The 22,144-nt window shown below is 35.6% G+C and overlaps 1 protein-coding gene across 1 annotated transcript; it reads left to right on the top strand.

Annotated features, from left to right (window-relative positions):
- The first annotated feature begins 537 nt into the window (after positions 1-537).
- LOC145138437 (GDSL-like Lipase/Acylhydrolase superfamily protein) lies at positions 538-9,787 on the top strand. Its single transcript, XM_079072524.1, has 3 exons — positions 538-1,117; positions 8,176-8,665; positions 9,594-9,787. The coding sequence occupies exons 1-3, from the start codon at positions 749-751 to the stop codon at positions 9,785-9,787; spliced, it is 1,053 nt and encodes a 350-aa protein (XP_078928650.1). The 5' UTR covers positions 538-748.
- Positions 9,788-22,144: the final 12,357 nt, after the last annotated feature.

Raw genomic sequence — 22,144 nt, 5'->3', positions numbered from 1 at the left:
AAAGTTAATCCAAATACTTTTTTAAAACTATTTTTGGAAAAAACCATAAACCAATAAGTATTTTTCTAACAAAAAAACACTTTTTAAGTACAAAAAACACTCCCAAACACCCATTAGTCTAAACAACCCCACATTACACTTCATTGTTATTTTAGCAATTAGTCAAAATTTTAAGTAAAACATACAAAGTTAGATGACCATTTAATCTTTTTTTAGTTCGACAGCCTATTCATAACTTCTTACAAACTTTCATTACCTTATTCATCTTTCCCAAAAGAATTAACATCTCATAAAAAATTGTTCATTGATTTCCTGTGTTTACATATGTAAATATCATTCACTATATTTACCACACATTATTTTTTAACCTTTTATAAAAACTTGCTACATCAGCTAGCAACAAAGACGTTTAATGAAACCAATATCTTCCGTTACAATAATATTATTATATTGATTCCTCTCCAACTTCTAGAACAAGTTTAAGGTGAAACATGCGAAGTGCTTGCCACCCTCCACATCTCTCCTTTCTTGAAATCAAAAAAACACCCACAAAACCAGTGATCGATCGAGTTGTACATTTGTCCTCTTTCCTCCCTCTCGAATCCCCCCTGTCATTAATCACATAATGACGACATTAATTTGTCATTGCATCAACAAACCATAAATTTCTGCCATTAATGCAAGCTTCCTTTCCATCTCTAAAAATCTTGAATTTATATGATATTTCGTGCAAATCGGTTTTAAACTTATGGCAGAGATGCAGGCTATACATTTGCTGTTATTTGGTCAGTTTTTAGCTCAATTGATCATGATTCATGCGAAAGTATCATCGATTATTGTATTTGGAGACTCTACTGTTGATGCTGGGAACAATAACCACGTGGCAACAGTTCTGAGAAGCAACTTTCAACCTTATGGTCGTGATTTCTATGGCAGCCGGCCCACTGGCCGGTTTTGTAACGGTCGGATTGCTACTGATTTCATATCGGAGGCTTTTGGGATCCGGTCTATTGTGCCGGCTTATTTGGATCCGAATTATAATATGGTAGATTTTGCAAAAGGGGTCAGCTTTGCTTCTGCTGGAACAGGTTATGATAATCTTACTGCTGCAATACTTGTAAGTTTTCAACTTTTTTGTTGCTAAATTTGTTCAATTTCTTATGTCTAACGGGTCAAGTGGGCAAAGTAGGGTTGCTGTGGGTCGGGTTCAATCGGATTTTGCCTAAAATTTAAATTAAACCATAATAATTTGGTTTTAAGCCCTAAGAACCGTTTGAGTTTGGTGTTTTATAGTTTTGGTTGTTGGTTTTGTTTTGGATTAATAGTTTTTGGTAACTAAAATCGCTTCTTGAAACCGATCATGGATTTCGATGGAACCGGATCCATTAAATTCGATGTTTGGTGAGCAGAAATGAGAAATCCAATGTCGTTCCTCTTTTAATAAAAGACCAAAATAGTTTTATTATATATTTATTAAAATAAGAAAACTAAAACTCAAACTATATATTTACAATAAATAAGAATTCAAAATTCAAATCGGCTTAATTTTTATTAGGGTGGACGGAACCGTCTGAAATGGCCTTTGGGTTGATCACGATGACTCGGTGGTATCGCGAGGAACACCATCACGACTATTATGGTATCGAAAAATGGAGAGAGTTTTAGCCTTGAAGAACCCAAGCATCTTTTTGGTTCTCCACTTTTGTGACCGTTAATAAACAACAAAAATATATTTTTTACATGATTTATTACCACTATATACTACTATCAACCAATTCAGAAACCACATCAACCTTCACAACTCTCTTCAATTTCATTTTAATTCTCTCCAATTCAATTAAAACAATTCTTTATTTCATTCCAATCTTTAATATTCCATTCAAATGGATTTTACCAATGGCAAATCCAAAAAAAACATGTTATAGGTGAAAGAAAAAGTCGTGGTAGAAGGAGTTCGCTAAATTTTCCAAATTTGATTCTCGAAACTCAAATTCCGCACTATCCCCACTACCAACAATATCTACCCAAATATTGTTAATGTCCTATACGACATTCATATAATCAAATTTAAGTATCTCAAGATCAACCTTACAGTCACACAATCACTATAGCTTGCAGCGGCTGAAGACTGATACAATAACCATCTAAACGTATAACTCAAGGTCAACCACAACCTAAGACCTAAAACCTTAAAGTTTGACCCAAAGTCAAACATAGTCAAAAGTCAATAAAATGTCAGATTCCGGTCAAAAAACGCACCACCCCCATAAGGGTGCCCCGCACCCACTACGTGATAAAACAATCGAGTTTTTAGGCTTGATCGGGCCGCTAATTAGAAGGAGTTTGAGTCATCTCAGGTCCAAGCTTACCAACAAGATGGGACTAAAAGCATAAAAAGGACCAATAACTAGATCTATCATATGAGAAGGAAAGTTGGGAGATTTATACTCACAAAAGTTCAGAAGATAAGCAAGCTTTCTGGATCTACAATGCTCCTTTGCTTCTACACACCAAGATGGAGTCTTCTTCTATAAGCTTTAACCACAAAAATGATAAAAATAAGCTCTCAAAGAGGATTCTAAGCTCAAATATAGGAGAAGATGGCTAGGGTTTGCTGGAAACACTCTCTAGGGTCGATAGAGGTTGAGAATGATCTAACCCTAGAGACTTAAGGGTCCTTAAATAGCCTAAAAACCCAAAAAGCTCAGGCAACCCATGGGCTTGGGTGCCCCATGCTTTATAAGGGTGCACCACGCCTTACCGGGTTGAACAAGCCTAAAAGCAAATCCAAGTCCAAATTGTCCAAGGTCCAATCATTTTTTAAATTAAACAAATAAATCAAGCAACCGGGAATAGGATATTACACCCACAATCTAGTCCCAAAACCCGACTTTGTGATGTCCAAAATGTCGATTCAACCTAATCAAATGATGAAACCCAACCCATCCCTCAAATCCAAGAATTAATTGACGAATAACCCAAATATGTTGTTGAGTTGAATCAATTGTCTAAAAGTTGTACACAATGTAAAAAATATATAAAATGGAACGTGGAAATCAACAACAAGTTGATTCATTTTGGTAACCGAGTACTTGATAACTTCAAAACTCAACTTTGGAGTTCGGATCGTACTATGCATCAAGTGAACTCAAAGTGGAAGAATTTGAACATGTTTAATTGCATCTTCAACAATAAGATGAAGCCACGAGCAATTGGAAGATTGAAATTCTCTATTTTAAAGGCAACACAAAGTAAGTATCAAAAAACTCTAAAAAAATGAAAGCTTTTCCTTAGGAGGCGGCATGAAACATTTTGAAAACACATCCGAAATGCTAAACCGTGGGTGCAATGGGTGATACTCTCCATCCTTCATCGAAAAGGACCAAAGCATCTTACTCCAACACTACACAACCTTTTTAGATGCACAATTTCCATCTAAATTTAAAGCAGAGGCCGAATAGATTCTGGTTGAAGAAAGGCAACGGCCGCAATGAAAAGGGAAGAAATCGGTATCTCTATCCTCGTATACATATCAATAGGATAAGTTGTGTATCATGGAAATGGAGACGCAAAAACTACACTAATCTTGAAGGAGTAGTTATGCTTGTTTAAGGAAACACGAATGGAAATATATATATATATATATATATATATATATATATATATATATATATATATATTAATTAATTAAGTAGCTTATTTGGTTTTTTCGTTTCAACCAAAATAATGAAAAATTAACCAAAACCAAACCTAATAAGGTACCCTTATTCGGTTAACCAAACCAAATTAATAATAATAAACCAAACATCATTCGGTTTGGTTCGGTTATTCGGTTTTGGTATTTTGATGTGAGGTTATAAGGATTATAATATTTGCCTTGAATACTTTTGATTATTATTCACATATATATAATACAAAGGATACAAAGATATACATGCCAATAAACTAGCCTAAACATAAGGAAAATAAATAAAATAAATGTTATCAGATTATCTTGACAGATGTCAAGAGTTATCGCTAATACCCCCCCCCCCCCCCTCAAGCGAAGTGGTGGAGGACCAATACGTAGCTTGGCGCGAAACTGTTCAAAAAGCGGACGGGGAAGACTCTTGGTAAAAATGTCGGCTGACTGTAATGATGTTGGAACAAACCCTGTGTATAAGCGACCGGAAGAAACCAATTCTCGAATGAAGTGATAATCAATATCAATATGTTTCGCGCGTTTGTGAGAAACGGGATTCTGACTTAAAAAGAGAGCACTTCGGTTGTCACAAAGAATAGTAGGACGATCAGGGGGCAAGGCATGTAATTCACGCCGGAGATGAGTGATCCAAACAATCTCTGCAGCAGTGTTGGCCATTGCTCGATATTCAGATTCACAACTAGAACGAGATACCGTAGGTTGCTTCTTTGCACTCCAGGAAACAAGATTCCCACCAAGAAATATGGAATAGCCATATGTGGAACGACGAGTTTCTATACAACGTGCCCAATCTGCATCGGAGTATCCAATCAAAGACGATGAGGATGGACGAGTAAAGTGCAGACTATATGATAAGGTTCCCTTAACATAACGCAAAATGCGTTTAACGGCTTGAAAATGTTCAATGGTGGGAGCATGAAGAAATTGGCTAACTTGATTGACAGCATATGAGATATCCGGACGAGTGATGGTCAAATATTGAAGAGCACCCACTAGAGAACGATAGGCGGTGGAGTCCGAAAGAGGCGAACCATGAGTAAGAAGAAGTGCAGATGTTGACAATGGTGTAGATGCAGGTTTCGAGTCTTGCAACCCAGCACGAGTTAGTATGTCATAAGCATATTTTGCTTGAGTAAGAAATAAACCGTTCTCCATGTATGACACCTCAAGACCGAGAAAATAAGTGAGCTCTCCAAGATCTTTGATAGAAAACTCGGCATTGAGTTTAGAAATAAAGGTGCGGATAGGAGAAGGTTGGTTGCCGTTAAGAATTATGTCATCTACATAGACTAGTAAATAAAGAATTTTAGAGTCCCGTTTGAAGACAAAAAAGGAAGTGTCAGCTCGGCTGCAAAGAAAACCAAGACTGATAAGGAAAGAACTTAGTCGTTGAAACCAGGCTCTGGGTGCTTGCTTTAGACCGTACAACGCCTTCTTTAAATGACAAACATGGTTAGGAAAGCGTTGATCAATGAAGCCTGGTGGTTGTTCCATGAAGACTGTATCAGTGAGTTGTCCATTGAGAAAAGCATTGTTAACATCCAGTTGATGCAAAGGCCATTTGTGCATAATGGCTAACGATAGAACAATACGAACAGTGGAAGCTTTCACTACAGGACTGAAGGTGTGAGAATAGTCTGACCCAGGAATTTGAGAAAAACCTTGAGCTACTAAGCGAGCTTTGTATCGTTGTATAGAACCATCGGGATTGAACTTTGTGCGGAAAACCTATTTGGAACCAACAACATTTGAAGCCTTAGGACGAGGAACTAATACCCAAGTATTATTTGAGCTTAAGGCGGTCATTTCTTCTTCCATGGCGGACAGCCAATGAGGATTTTTGGCAGCGGATTTAAAACCACGAGGCTCTTTGGTGGTAAAAAGAGCCTGAAAAAGTGGCATTTTATCAAGATAAGTAAGGTCCACTTGATGTTTTGGTTTAAAGATACCTGCACGCGATCTAGTAACCATGGGATGTGTAGAGACCGAAGTAAATTCAGGTGTAGTGGGTGGCGATGGAGCTGAAGTTTCCGGTAATGTCGAGATAGCCGGTGACGAAGGAGCAGCGGGAACCGAGGGTGCTATCGGGGCAGCTGGAGAGGCTGCTGCTGGAACCGAGGGTGACGCATGCTGCTGATCAGCAGGAAATGAAACAGTGGGAGGCTGCTGATAAGCATGAGTAAGATGGTGATCGGGGCATAAAGAGCACTTGGTAGCGGGCTGTGTTCGTCAAGTGACCTTGGAAGGAGGTTCTGGTGGAAAAATAATTGAAAGAGGTTCCTCAAAATCCGAAAAATCCATCTTTTCATAAGTAGTGGAAGATATAACACCCGTGAATGGAAAAGTGAGTTCATCAAAGGTTGCATGACGAGTTGTATAAACACGTTGGGTTGAAGGATCAAGACAACGGTAACCCTTGTATTGAGAGCTATAACCAATGAAAATACAGGATATACTTCGGGGTGCTAATTTGTGAGCCGAATAATTTCTTAAGTACGGGAAAACACGACATCCAAAAGTTCGAAACAGAGCATAAGTTGGTGGTTCTTTAAAGAGAACTTCAAATGGAGACTTGTGGTTTAGAACTTTTGTAGGGACACGGTTGATAATGTAGGTTGTTGTACTGAAAGCATCAACCCAGAGAGATGGTGGAGCACTGGCATTAAAGAGCACGGCGAGACCCGTTTCTGTAATATGTCTGTGTTTCCGTTCAGCCCGACCATTTTGTTGCGGAGTATGAGGACACGAAAGACGATGATGAGTGCCATTTTCCAATAAAAGAGTGCGGACTCGATTGTTGATAAACTCTGTTCCACCATCACTTTGAAAATTTTTGAGCTTGCACGAAAACTGTGTTTGAACAAATGCTAGAAATGTGGTGAGGACACTAAACAAATCAGATTTCAACTGTAAGGGATAAAACCATGTAAATCGGGAGTAATCATCCACAAAAATACAATAATATAAATAACCGTTTGTAGAGGGAACGGGTGCCGGTCCCCATAAATCACAGTGAATCAAATCTAGCACATGTAAGGATCGTTTAGAATTAAGCTCAAAAGGTCAGTGTTTTCTTTTTGAAATTTGACATGAATGACAAATACGAGGTTTAGGTAAAACTGATGTAACAGATAAACAACCCGCTTTATTTAATAAAGAAATAGTGTCAAAAGCAACATGTCCTAATCTAGCGTGCCATAATTCAAAGGATGCAGATAGTCGTGAAGATTTTAAAGCTGCTACAAGTGCTCCATGTCCTTGCTTGAGTACATATAATCCATTTTCACATGTTCCTCTTGCTAGAATTTCCTTTGTTGACCGATTCTGAATGGCAAAAAACGGATTAGAAAACAAAACATCAACCGGAGAATCTTTAGTCAATTTGCTAATTGATATAAGATTCTTAGTAATATAGGGAACTACAAGCACGTCTGTTAACTGAAGATCTTTGGATAGTGAAGATTTACCAATGTGAGATATATGAGAAGTATTACCATTACCAAAGACAATATGATCACTGCCCGAATAAGATGAAGATGATTCAAGATTAGTAGGAGAGGATGTCATATGAGCCGATGCACCAGAATCAACGTACCAATCTGGTGAATCACGTGTGATATGGCATTGTGCTTTGAATGCTTGGGCTAAATGAGCATTCTGGTTCGATCCTTGAGTAGCAAAAGTACTTAATTGAGGACAAGAGCTGACAAAATGACCGTTTGTACGGCAAAGCTGACAGTGTGGTGGTCGTCGACCACAACCACGACCACTAGAAAAGGAACCACGACCACGGCTGCGACTGGTAGTAGTGTTGCCGCGAGAGGGAACTGTAGAAGGAGTCACTGAGGGCTGTTGGCGATCTGCAGTGAAGGCAGCAGCTGGAGGAGAGTTTGATAGTGAGCATGTGCAGAATCATATTGAGAGGAAGAGTGCCATCTGTGGGTTTAGAAGTAGAAGAGGCGTCGCCTGCCATGAAGAGGAGAAGAAGAGAAGGAGGCGTGACCTAGACTGATACCATATAAGGATTATAATATTTGCCTTGAATACTTTTGATTATTATTCACATATATATAATACAGAGGATACAAAGATATACATGCCAATAAACTAGCCTAAACATAAGGAAAATAAATAAAATAAATGTTATCAGATTATCTTGACAGATGTCAAGAGTTATCGCTAATAGAGGTATATATGGTATGTGGGTTAGGAATAGGAGGGTAGGAAAGATTGATTCCCTGCACTTTATGAATTCCATTCCATTCTGAAATTTTCAGTTTTTCAGAATCACAAATCCTTTCTGCTGGTTTTTAACATAGCTGATTTTTTCGTTTTTGGTTTGGTTTTCCGGTTTTTTGCACATACTAGGGCAAATAAATGGGTTGATCATGACTCATGCGTAAAGGATGTATTTATCATTTTATTTTCCAGTTACAATTTAATCTTTGACTAAGATTCCAATGTAACTGCAGTCTGTAATACCACTATGGAAGGAGCTGGAATACTTCAAGGAATACCAGACCAATTTGAAAGCTCACTTGGGAGATGCAAAAGCTAGCAAAGTATTGAGTGAAGCACTTTATTTGATAAGCCTTGGAACAAATGATTTCCTAGAAAACTATTTCGCACTTCCAATTAGATCAAGAGTCTATTCCATTGAAGAATATGAGAAATTTCTTGAAGATATAGCCAAAAATTTTGTCAAAGATTTATATAATTTAGGAGCTCGAAAAATATCTCTAAATGGGCTTCCTCCTATGGGTTGTTTGCCATTAGAACGCACTGAAAATTACTTTTCAGGGACGAAATGTGTACAACTATATAATCGTGTGGCTAAGGAGTTTAATCTGAAGTTGAAGCATTTGGTCAAGAAGCTAAATAAGGAGTTGGCTGGTATACAATTGGTCTACTCGGATATATATTACATTCTATCAGATGTCATCAAGAATCCACGCTCTTTTGGTATGTTTATGATGCTTTTATAACGAGCAAATTAATAATATGACATTTATTTATTGAGTTAATGTCTTAAGTAGGTAACAAACTTTTTCTTTTTGTACAAAACACCGTGTTATTTTAATAAAGTATTATAGAAAGTAAGCAATATTTAGAACTAAACATTCACAAAATACCATTAAAATAAAGGTATATTGCGTACAAGACATTTCAGTTGCTCACCTTCTTACAATATTTTGTAAAACAATGGTGTTTTGTACAACAAAAATTTCTCCACCCATTTTCGACATTAACCTATATTTATATGCATTATCAGCCGTATATACCTTTGGGCATCTCCAACCCAATTAACACCAAATACTATTTTTTATGCACCATTTTAATGTTCATAAACAGCAAAACACCAAATATGATGGTATACTATTTATTTACACCAAATTGGATGTTAAATCTTCTTTTGTACAAGATGATCTATATTATTTATTTACACCAAATTGGATGTAAAATCTTCTTTTGTACAAGATGATCCTTCAATTTTAAATTTTATGTATTCTAGTTTATTATTTGTATAATATATTCTATATTTTATTATTTTACTCGTGATATTATACTATAACTAAATAGAGATTAATAGGACTAAATTAAATTTTGATTTTTCAAGCTTATTTAGAAATATAATATTGTTCAATAATTTTGACCACTTTGCACAAAATATTAAACTATTTTAGTGTAGGAAATTCCAACATACCTATCATTCTATCAGATAACATCGAGAATCCACACTCTTTTGATAAGTCTTCATGATCAGCAAATAATTTGAAAAATATGTATATGCATTATTTGTTTGCTTATGAACAAAGAAAGTTGAATATTGTTTGTGGAATAAGAACACTAACTTTGACATTGTTGGTGAATTTGATGTTGCTATCTGCAGGGTTTGATGATGGAGAGAGAGCATGTTGTGCAACAGGAAGATTTGAGATGAGTTACCTATGCAACAGATATAACCCATTTACGTGTAAAGCTGCAAATAAATATGTATTTTGGGATTCATTTCACCCATCTGAGAAGACAAATCTAATAGTTGCACAACATGCAATCAAGACATCTTTGGTTGCATTTATGTAATTACTTTTATATAGACAGGTATATTTCAGAAAAAAAAATGCTTCAAAGTATAATCATTTAAATTTTATTGAACATCCCAAATGGGAATTGTTGCAAATTTCATGAGATAAAAGGTAGAAAACATCATTGTATATTAAAAAGGAGAATTCACATCGGTCATACACCTTTTTTTTTTTTTTTTGAACAGCTAAGACTGGGTTGTGCCAATGGGTTGGACAGGTTGGACGTCTCCCCACGCCTCGTAACTTCTTGGGCCACCAAAACTCAAATTTGTCATATATCATATATAAAAACTTTTAGAAACAATCAACAAAACATTTATTGAGGAGTTGGGAATGGAGTTTTATTCTCAATTAAAGGGACCTTATTCAAATCCTTTTTGCTCCTTTCTAATATCTCTTGGAAAAAAAATATAAGTAATTTTTCACAAAAGACTTGTAAAATTGGTGTAATAGTGACAATGATTGCTCATTTGCTCTCCATATATGGACATGGGTTTCTAAACCATTTAAGGCATTGATTATATATATATATATATATATATATATATATATATATATATATATATATATATATATATATATATATATATATATATATATATATATTCCATACAGATTTTCATACTTAATAGACAATGTAAGAATCTAAAATTTAGAGAGATTTGATTTAAATAAAATATTGACCAAAAGAGCAAAATGATCAATTATGACAGTTTTGTAAGTTTATGAAGTTGTGATTTCATGAAGTTGGCCAAGATAAGTTTAAGTTATTTAGATGAGATTAGATAAGTGATTTTAAGAGAAGAAATGCATGAGAAGATGCATTTTGGCTAAAAGGGTAAAATGGGAAATTTTGTGTTTTTAGGCCAAGTTTGTGACTTAAAAGATTAAGACCCGTATTAAATATGTAAGAAGTGACTTAATGGAGTTGAAGAACTCATCCACACCTTTGTGTGGATATAAAGATCATAGAAAACGTGTTTAAGATGAAGAAGTTATGAGGATTAGAAGTTGGAAGAAAAGTTGTCCCAAAGCTGGAATGAAATCAGCTAAGGACACTATTGATATACAACCACCGTGGTGTGGTAAGGTTCTTGCCCCAGTGTGGTGAGGGTGATGATGAATCTGTCACCCTCGGCCTAGTAGCGGAAACATCGAGCGACGTAACTTTTAGAATTGTTGGCTTTCTGGAACAGGCCTCCGTGTCAAGTCTCCATTCCATTTGATAGTTTGACAGTCGTTTGTACTATGTGGTTTAATCTTTTATCTCTGTATGTTGACGTAGGAATACGTGTGATTTTGAGAGGGTCAACATAATGTTGGTGAGTTCACATGTTTGGTAAGTGTGAAAATACTTTGTTGATGTACTTAAGTTAGCACTTGTTGTAACCTCAGCTTAGGTTAGTGTGTTAGTGTATCTCCTAGTGTTTTGGTAGTAGGATCCATATAGTTTAATGACTAAATCTGAATCCTGATTAGGATATACATTGTATATTTTACTTGTTACCTTATCTCAAGGTTAGTGTTTTGGTAATATCCTTCTAATATTCCTTTTTATCGTATTGTAGGCACTATTTCTCAAGGCGTTCCTCAAGAATAGTGTTTGAACTCATTTCCTCGAGTTTATGTGGACTATCACTACGTATAGTACTGATAGATAGTCTAGTTTTAGTTAAACCTAAACTCGTTTCCCCAAGTTTGTGTGTACTATCACTAATTCCATAGGTAGGTTCATACTGGGAGTCTAAGACAGTTAGAAATTAGTTGACCTAAAATCGCTTCTTTGAGTTTGTGCGTACTATTACTACTTAATTAATTCTTATTAGTAGTTTATGATAGCTAGTTTTATTTTGACAAAGTTACGATGAGTTGCCATCAGGTTGTAGGTAGCAACCACAGGTGAAAGTGTTAATCCCGTATAAATCTATACATATCTCTCTCGCTCACTTAAGAATTAATGATTATAGGTCGGGTGCTAGCTGAATATCTATCAGCGTGTTAATGAATTGTGTCTCATCTAACTCTTGTTGTGGGGGCCTCCCCTGGTCGTTCGTTTTATATGGTACACTTATTATATATATTATTTATCATATATATATATATATATATATATATATATATATAGTGTGTTTAGTGTAGCCGAGAATTTGGCTAGAGTAACGCTAGGTACTAAGCTTATCCAAATGTGGCTATAATAACGAGTTTCAGCGTTTCCTGGTAACTGGCCAACGTGAAAATTAGGTATGATCTTATCTATCATAATGGTTTAGCATAGCAACTAGGCATTATATTAGCTAAAGAGTTTGGGCAGAGTAACAATCGGGCATAATATTATCCTAATGCTATGGGCATAATTATCTTACTGTAATTAGTGATAACTACGCAAAGTTGTATTTTAGACATGTATTACCCCCCCCCCCCTGATAAGAGTTGAAAATGGGGTCGTGAACTCACTTGAGATTTATGAAACCATTGATGTAGTGTAGGAATCCACAAGCTAGTACTTCGAGAGACATTCGGGACAATGGCACAAGAATCGATATAGAGAGAGAGAATGAGTGAGAGGGGTGAGTAAAATGGTCTACCGAAGCTTGTTATTTATAGCAGGTTTTTTGGGTGTGCGTCGTGCAATTGCGCGTGAACCATACGATGATGCCATGTGTCATCTCCTCAGTGTGCCACGTCATCTCGTATCTCGATGAAATCGTGTGTTAGTGCGCACGAGCGCCCGTGATGGAATAATTAAACTTCGAAAATTTGTAACTCCCGCATATGAACTCCGTTTCCTACGACTTTTATATATTCTTGTAGATCTCTTCACTTTCCTTTTGGTCGTTTTGGCTAGTTTTGACTTTCGTTTTTCGACTAGTTTTTATTATCGTTAAAAATCATATCTCCCTCATATGAGTTCCGTGTTAGGTTTTATTTGATCTATAATTCATACTTTAAGTAGTACTACGTTTTTCTAGTAGGTGACTTTTACCAAAAATCGACCAATCTCTCTGTAGTTTTTGACATTGTAACTTCTTAAGTACGACATACATTTATTTACTATAAATGTCATATATCTCTCATACTGTGTCAGATTCTTGCCAAATTTATATTTCTGGAATTGCGGTAGCGTATAGAATCTAAATATATTAACCTGCTTGTAAAGTGACGCGACCTTTTGCATAATTATTTTTTAGCCTATGGTTTGACATTAATAAGAGTGACGGTTGAAATTATGGCATGTACATGTTTGTATTATCGTGTTTTGACGTTGGTTGTCGACAGTGGCTAAGGATGTAGACTCTGGGTTGTCACATTCTCCCCCTGTTGAAGGAAATTTCGTCCCCGAAGTTTATCTTTTAGTGCTTGACGCGGATGCACTATCGGGAGATTTTGTGTGAATTTGGATTTATATCTCTTGTAATTATATCATACTATATATATATATATATATATATATATATATATATATATATATATATATATATATATATATATATATATATATATATATATATATATATATATATATATATATATATATATATATATATATATATATATATATATATATAGTGTTTGCTTTGTGTAATAACTAAGTACTATGCTTTATGTTTATAATTAGTTTTATAGAGAGTAATCGACTCCCTGGGGTTCACCTTCAAGGTGAAGTTTTTGGACCGATTTGATTTTTGTTGTGAGAGATAGTGAGAGTGTCATTAGGAAAGTATTTTCTGATGCAGGGTGGTAGTGACGCCAGTCAACTACTTACTGGAACATAGAGTGGTAGTGACATCAGTCAAGTACTTACTGGAGCGTAGAGTGGTAGTGACATCAGTCAAGTACTTACTCAAACATAGAGTGGTAGTGACTGTTGGATTAGTGTCTAAGTCCATAACTATTTTGGTATGTACTTGACCCGCTTGTGAGCATGGTCCTTTTGAGTTGCCTTCACCAAAGCAACTTGATAGGATGATTTGTGGAGAAAGAGATTAATTATGATTTATTAATATATTATGTGAATAATATATTATAAGAGAAATCATATTGTTTAATTAATATTAATCAAGAATTAATAAGAATTAATTTTGTGGCTAAAAGACATTAATAAAATAAAGGGGACTAGAACTGTCAATTGTGTGATAGTTGGATATTGGGCTAATGGACTCCATAAAGGATGGAGTGGACAAAATCTATGGGGAAACCCATGAGAATTCGTCCAAGGCCTCTAAGGAGGGAGTCCATGGGCTGCTTAGTGCCTAAGCAGCCAGATTAGGGTTTCCTGGTTCAAAACCCTAATGACCTCACTATATAATGACCCCTAGGGCACCCAAAAACGTGGCTAAGTGTTCCTAAGGGTTTCTTGGACGTTTTTGGTGCCTCCTTCTCTTCTCCTAAGTCATCCTCTTGCTCTTGGTGTTTGTGAGCCATTAGAGGTGTGACATTTGTGACACTAAGCTTTCAGAAACAAATTACAAGGAGGATTTGAGATTGTTATTGCTACATAACAATCAAGGTAAGATCTAAACCCTATTCTTATGTTAATATCGATTATCACATGCTAGATCTAGGGTTTAAAGTCTTGGATGAATGCATTTACAATAGAGAAACCTAGATCCAAGCATTAGGGTTTGCATGAGCACATAGGATGTTCTTATGGCCAAAACCCATCAGTAGTATCAGAGCCTTGATTGGTTTCTATTGTATTGATGCTTTGTGTTTCATTCATGCTTAGAAAATCGATTTTTTGCTCCTCTGACTGACAAACTCGTCGAGTCCCAAAGTGAACTCGTCGAGTAGGATGAACTCGGCGAGTCCCTATGGGAACTCGGCGAGTCATGCTGTCAGAAGAGGGATTCTCGGGATTTCATGCCTATTTTGCTGTGGGATAATTGCCAAATCGTTTTTTATTGATAAATTACGAATATTATTGATATTGGATGATTATCCTTACCAAGATAAAAGATAATTTCAAATTAATCAAATGTTTACTTCCTTATATGATAAATGTTAATTTTTTGGATTATTTGATCATTATCTTGCATGAAATTGAATTAGGTCATAATTAGATAATCACCAATTAATTGTTTAAATGCCTTATTTGTATTTTGATCTAATAGTTTTGAAAGGTTTCAAAACTTGCCCTCAAGTTTTGGAATTAAAATTTTTTGATTAAAAAGTTTAATTTTGAAATATTTAAATTCTAAACCCTAATGATTTGAAATGTTTCAAAACTTGCCCTCAAGTTTTGGAATTTAAATTTTAATTAAAAGTTTAATTTTAAAATGTTAAATTCTAAAACCCTAATTTTTGAAAAAGTTCAAATTGCACCCTTATGCTTTTATTAAATTAATTAAGTGTATAATTAAAAGAGAGTTAATAAATCCATAGTGATATGGTTTACATTTAATTAAATTAAAAGTGTAATTTATTAAATTAGACCACCTAGTATTTTAAAAGTGTAAAATACACCCTTATATTATATATAACATTAAAAGTCTAATATTATATATGTATAACTTAAACTGCTAGTCTTACTGTTAGTAGGCCTCATTCACGAAGCCGATCTATAAGGGGGGTATAAGGTTATGACCTATAAAATGGCCGTTTAATGGGTGTCCACTCTCACCCACCGCTTCCTTGATTGGTGGAGGGTCGTTAGCCGAACGGGTAGGATAGGGCAAACCCTCTCCTCATTAAAAGTATAATGTTAAAGTAACTAAATGTTTTACAAACAAAATTCCCAATCTTAGTTACTTTAGGCAAAAGTGAATTGATGCAATTCCATGAAATTACACTTTGTACCCTTGTTAAGACGTTAGTGGAGCGTGTGTGGTTAACCGGCACACTAAATGGGTTCTAAGCAAAGGTAGCAAAGGGTGACTCGATGTTTGTCATTGTTCGGTGGAGCGTGTGTGGTTAACCGGCACATCGAATAGATGACTATAACATTGGGGGCACCATGTAAGTTTGCATGGTTATTCACACCCTGTTTTGTGATCCTCGGCATGCCAGTCACAAATCGAGGGACATATCGAGATTTAAAGATGCCATTGAAAAGTTCAATGAATCTCAAAAGATCTAGGAGTTTTCAATACATTTAAAACCTAATCTCCTTTTCATTTTTCATGGTGGAAAATTAGTGGATCGTCATTCACTTACCTTCAAATGTTCTGCAATTTGGGTTACGACATCCCTCTCCCAAGTTGAAGAGTATTGTTTTGGGTCCTAGCCTTAATATCTCATTTGGGTGATTTATTAAGGACTCAATCAATCAACTAACTTGAATTTCTCCCGTTTTGTAGATGTCAAAGTATGACAACTATGGTCTTCCCAAATCCCGTGGAACAAGCTTTCCACATGAAGATGATATTCCACGATTCGATCGAGGAACACGAGATCATGCTTCACTTCCTCCACCTCCTCCTATTGTTCTCCCTAACCCACAAGTTCAAAGGCTTGAAAAGTTCAAGCTCACTCAAGCCCTTTTGGCAAGTAAACATGAAGAAGGAAAGTCAGTGTGTGCACACGTCTTAGAGATGAAGTCACACATTGATAGGTTAAGAATGTTGGGAGTCGTTGTCTGTGAGGAGCTGGCTGTTGACTGGGTTCTTCAATTGCTTCCTGACTCATATAGTGAGTTCGTAAGAGAGTACTATATGATAGACCACGACGTGACCCTCATCGATCTCACCTATTTGCTTATTGCTGCTGAATCAGCGATGATTTGGCGCACTGGAAAAGCAAAGTTGATTGGTGGATCTGCCTTCTGAACCTCCATGGACATAGGCAATGGCAACGAAAGGCATGCCATGGTCGAAAAGTTTGATCATAAGAGAAAGGCAAAGTCTGAAGTAGTTCACTGTGCTGTTCCAAAAGAGTCAATTTGCTTTTATTGCCAAGAGAAGGGGCATTGGAGACGAAGTTGTCCTGTCTACCTGAGAGATCTAATAGATGGGAGAGTCAAGACGTATGGCTCTGCTTCAGGTAAAATCCATTAACTAACTCTATAAGTTCCTATTTTTGATTCTTGATGCATTATGTGATAAGATTACATTTTTGATGTTTTGTAGAATCGAAGAAAAGAAAGGAAACTTAAAGGAAGAAGCGTGCTGAATCTGATCGTGAAGAAATGGATTTCGATCGCATGGATTCGAAGATCGGATTTTTTGAGCTGCTACTTTAGAGTTAGGATAGATTGCTAAGAAATGTAATAGCATAGTTTTTCATTTGAGTTGCGTTGTAAGGACAAATTTTTCCGCAATAAAATAAATTTTAATTTTGTCTTATTTATTTATCATTGCAATGACATGTATGAAAAATTGATGTTTGTGTATTTCTATTATTAGCAATGTTGAAATGGATGTGATTCTTAGTTATGGAAGTGTCATAATTTTCTAAGTAAGGAAAGATTCCCATCGCCCAAGTTTCAATTGGACAGAAACTTGGAATCATACAACTTGTATTGTGTGATGTATGGAAATCTTGGTACTTAAGTAATTAAGACTAATTCCTTGTTCACATAAGTATGTGAGTCAAGTGAAGGACTAAAGGAACTAGTACACAATGTTGTGCACTAGTCAAGTCCACCATAAATAATAAAAACATTATTCGTCATGATTTACTAAAGGTCCAGTAAATGTGGTTATACTTACAAGATTAAGTGTAATTCTGAATCATTGAAAAGTTTCAATGAATGGCAGAACGAATAAGAAGAATCAATGAAGGCAGAAAGATAAAATGTATCTCCAATCTAAGAAGAAGGGAGAGTACTTTTGTATCATGTTTATGATCATCTTAATAATTAAGAGCCATATCACAATTCATCCTCTAAGGACATCTTAGTGCACTAGTTTGGCTAAGAAGAGAATTGTTGTAGTGGTTAAGTCAATAAGATGTATCGTACTTTGTTTCTAAATCAAGTCTTAGAGTCATACTCCAAGATTGTGACTTGAGTGACATAATCTTAAGTAGGAATGTTCTTACACTTGCACATTTTGGTAAGTTGTGATGTCTTGAACAATACAAAGACCAACTAGTACCAAATTACGTGTAGGTTTTGTCTTGATATAGACACACACTAACTCTTGGATATTTGTTTTGTCAAGAAATGTTTCTTGATAAGAGAATCTAATATGTCAAGAGGTCAGTGGGAGTCTAAAGATCTTGAAAAGTTTCAAGAACAAATCAAGAAGTAAACCTATTAAACGCTAGCACACGACTTGAGGTTTATAACCTATCGTGTTGACAAAATTTTTATTTCTATGCCATTCCAGTAAAGTTACTTATGCATATGAGTTCTACGAGCTCTAAATTGACTGCATAAGGTCAAACACCTTGTTCAATGAAAGTACATTGACTAGCATAGGTAAGCTGCTAAATAACTTGGAAGCAATGGTGGGATCCTTGATGGCAAGAAATTAAGAATGAACAAGTTCTGTCCATAAGAGTTTGAATTTGTCACAAACATTATCTTATGATTATGCTTATGACAAATTTGCATGGATAGGAGCACATGCACCATAAAATCTAAGTGTCATAAGTTTTCTCTCCTTCATGAGAATGATTGTGAGGAAACGCTTTCATTAAGATAGATTTAAGGAGATAGCGATTATGTAAATTGTATTCTCAAATTCGATTATGATTACGACATCCCTCTTCATAGTTCGAATTGTGAGAATTGGCAATTAGTCTGAACATTTGGGACTTGATAATTAGTTTAGACACACATGTGAGCTGTCTAAGGAAAGGTGTGTGAGTTTGAGAAGCTTAGATAAAAGGCTTATCGAAGCACATCGTATTGAAAATATGAACTTTGAAAGTCAATAAGTATTGTCTTCTAGAAGTCCAACTGTTTTCAGAATACGTGTCAAAGCTAGTGGGAGTATAAATGTTATGCTGGAATAGATATAATCATCATGTTAGTGGGAGCATGATTATTATTATTTTAAGTATTGCAAGTTGGCAATATTAATTATAGAAAAACAAAAGTTTCACTTTGCAAAGCTGCAGGGGTTGAAAAGTTGGTTTTGCTATAATTAAGGGAGAGAGAATGTTGTACTTCGTTTCCAATCTAAAAGCTTAGATCGAGAAATTTTAATTGAATTTAGTCAAGGATATATTTATTATTTGCATTCTCAAAAGTTCGATTATGATTACGGTATCCTTCTTCATAGTTCGAATTTTGAGAACACGGCAAATAGAAGAAATATTATGGCAATATTATGCCAAGAAACTGGTAAAGTATCATGTTTTCACTGCGTATCGTATCCCATATGCTTCGGGTATAGGATCGATTGCATATGCTGTAATATTCGACCGTTCTAAAATTTTCCAGATGCCTGGGGCATTTAGAGGGAAAAAGGGAATAGAACCGGATTTGACTAAAATAATTAAACAACCATTAAGGACAATCTAAGGTTCGCCAAGGACTGGTTGCTTGTGGACAGTTGGAAGTATAGTCATAGATGGACCATATTGACATTATGAATAGATAAGATTCTATTTAATGAGTTGTCATATAGCAAATATGGAAATGTTTCCTTATTGGGAGTTGGACTTTAAGAATCTATGTCTAGATTAGAAACTTATATGCAAGAAGAGTGTTCAAAGGAATGTACTTTGAATGTGAGACTTCATGACTATGGAATTGTCTTGTAACAATCTCTAATAGAGCACTTTGTAATTTCATTGGCAAAGTCTTGGTGACTTTGGCGCTGTGATATTACTAAAGGACCGTTGCATAAAATGTTAGAATCTAACATATTCTAGTAGTGGCGAGAATTTGTATTCTTACACAAATTGATTAAGATGGGCATCATTGGAAATGTGTTCATTTGATCTATTTCACAAAGAAAAGACCATAGGAAAACATAGTGTGCATGCTAAGAGCATGGGACAATTGTTGTTATAATTCAAGTAAGAAGTTGATTACCCGAACAACAAATAATGGGTAATCATTATGGTGATTAAATAAAATGTGTTTTATTTATACTAAAAAGTTTGGGGCCATATGGGATTAGTATTATTCTTGTGTTTCACTTTGCATGTTTTGACTTCCCGAATAATAAGATTATTCAAACCCTCCACAGTCGCTCATTCTTTGGAAGTAGGAATGAAAGAAGACTGTCATGAATTCGTCTGTAGATTGTCTAAAATGTTTAGACATAGCACAAGTTTGCTGCAGAGTTCATGAGTACTTCTATAAGATTAGAGTATTGGATTAAACCCACACTCACTTGGATCGCTTCATGGATTTTATCACGAGTGATTGGTGAGACGGTAATATCTTATATTCTTGAAACCGAGATGTGTAAGTTGTATCTTGCGAGTCGGTCACACATTGATAATATGTAAACGCACCAGTAACTTGGTGTTATAAAACATATTGTTGTGTGTGATTCGGTGAGTGAGTACAAGCGAGAATTGAGTCGAAGTTTATCCGTTCCTTTTACCCAAAGTAGGATAAAAGCGATATCTGTGGGCCCCTCGATGATTTAGTGATGACACCTAAGCGCTTGGCCAAGCCGGGACTAATTTGATGTGTTGAATTGTAGTCTGTTGTCAGTCGTCATAAATCGGAAATCGGGAAACAACACATGAACATAGAGTATGATTTAAATCCATGTCTCAGCTCATATGATATCTAGAATGGAGGAATATATGATCCTTTATCTAAAGGACGCGTATCTGATAAGATCAGAGTTGACAGCAGCTATTGAAAGCTACGATTGCTGATCAGGTTTGAAGTTATACGCAGAATAGTTATTAGACTTATCCAAGTGGGAGACTGTTGGATTAGTGTCTAAGTCCATAACTATTTTGGTATGTACTTGACCCGATTGTGAGCATAGTCCTTTTGGGTTGCCTTCACCAAAGCAACTTGATAGGATGATTTGTGGAGAAAGAGATTAATTATGATTTATTAATATATTATGTGAATAATATATTATAAGAGAAATCATATTGTTTAATTAATATTAGTCAAGAATTAATAAGAATTAATTTTGTGGCTAAAAGACATTAATTTAATAAAGGGGACTAGAACTGTCAATTGTGTGATAGTTGGATATTGGGCTAATGGACTCCATAAAGGATGGAGTGGACAAAATCTATGGGGAAACCCATGAGAATTCGTCCAAGGCCTCTAAGGAGGGAGTCCATGGGCTGCTTAGTGCCTAAGCAGCCAGATTAGGGTTTCCTGGTTCAAAACCCTAATGACCTCACTATATAATGACCCCTAGGGCACCCAAAAACGTGGCTAAGTGTTCCTTAGGGTTTCTTGGACGTTTTTGGTGCCTCCTTCTCTTCTCTTAAGTCATCCTCTTGCTTTTGGTGTTTGTGAGCCATTAGAGGTGTGACATTTGTGACACTAAGCTTTCAGAAACAAATTACAAGGAGGATTTGAGATTGTTATTGCTACATAACAATCAAGGTAAGATCTAAACCCTATTCTTATGTTAATATCGATTATCACATGCTAGATCTAGGGTTTAAAGTCTTGGATGAATGCATGTACAATAGAGAAACTTAGATCCAAGCATTAGGGTTTGCATGAGCACATAGGATGTTCTTATGGCCAAAACCCATCAGTGACATCAGTCAAGTACTTACTCGAACATAGAGACAAAAGATATTGAATTCTTATGATATTTTGAAGGGTTTTCGAAATGATTCATTCTATAATTCTCGAGGGATTCATAGTGTTACTACGAGTTGTACTTTATGTTACCAGGTAATCTGGGGAATACAGTTACATCCTTCTAAAATTAAACAGTTTTTCGACCATATGATTTATCCCTATTACGGTTGGATTCAGACGAGAGCTGCATAATAGAGCTATGTCACATTTCCTAAAACTATCTAATGATGGAAAATGTAGGTTACAAAACTCTATACAGTAAGCGAAAAAACATTTAACAATTAAATGATTAGGGCACATGCAACCTATGAAGGATCTATGTCTTTCATGTAAAGGCAACATACTATGAACTATCAAAACTACAAAACTTCTTGCCTAAATCTGAATTCACAAGATGAAATACATACCTAATTGAATATGTAATTAAACAATCAAGAAACCCTTTTGTTGATCTTTTGGAAACTAGCACCGCAAGCGCCGTGCCTCTAGTGGTTCACACCAACACAAGCAAGAAGGATATTGAGGAGAGAGGAGGAAGAGTATCAGAATTTCGGCCTATGCTCTATAAGGTATAAGTGGCCGAAAATCATAGCTCTAGGGGCCTTTATATAGTGCAGTCAGGAAACCCTAGATAAGCCCAAACCCAATATAATAACATTATCTTGAACAGGGTAATTATCTAGCTTCCTAATTATCCACCAAGGATAATTCTAGAAAACCTAA

Source organism: Lactuca virosa, chromosome 9 (genome assembly GCF_052849685.1).
Source record: "Lactuca virosa cultivar CGN04683 chromosome 9, Lactuca_virosa_CGN04683_v6, whole genome shotgun sequence".
Taxonomy (NCBI): Eukaryota; Viridiplantae; Streptophyta; class Magnoliopsida; order Asterales; family Asteraceae; genus Lactuca; species Lactuca virosa.
The sequence above is the reverse complement of the archived record's forward strand: the minus strand, read 5'-3'. Positions and strand labels throughout refer to the sequence as shown.

Bases quoted from the DNA above. Each gene is read 5' to 3' on its own strand.
- LOC145138437 (XM_079072524.1), top strand. From the start codon at position 749: ATGGCAGAGATGCAGGCTATACATTTGCTGTTATTTGGTCAGTTTTTA. The intron at 1,118-8,175 runs GTAAGTTTTCAA...ATGTAACTGCAG, and splicing joins ATCTTACTGCTGCAATACTT to TCTGTAATACCACTATGGAA. The intron at 8,666-9,593 runs GTATGTTTATGA...TGCTATCTGCAG, and splicing joins CAAGAATCCACGCTCTTTTG to GGTTTGATGATGGAGAGAGA.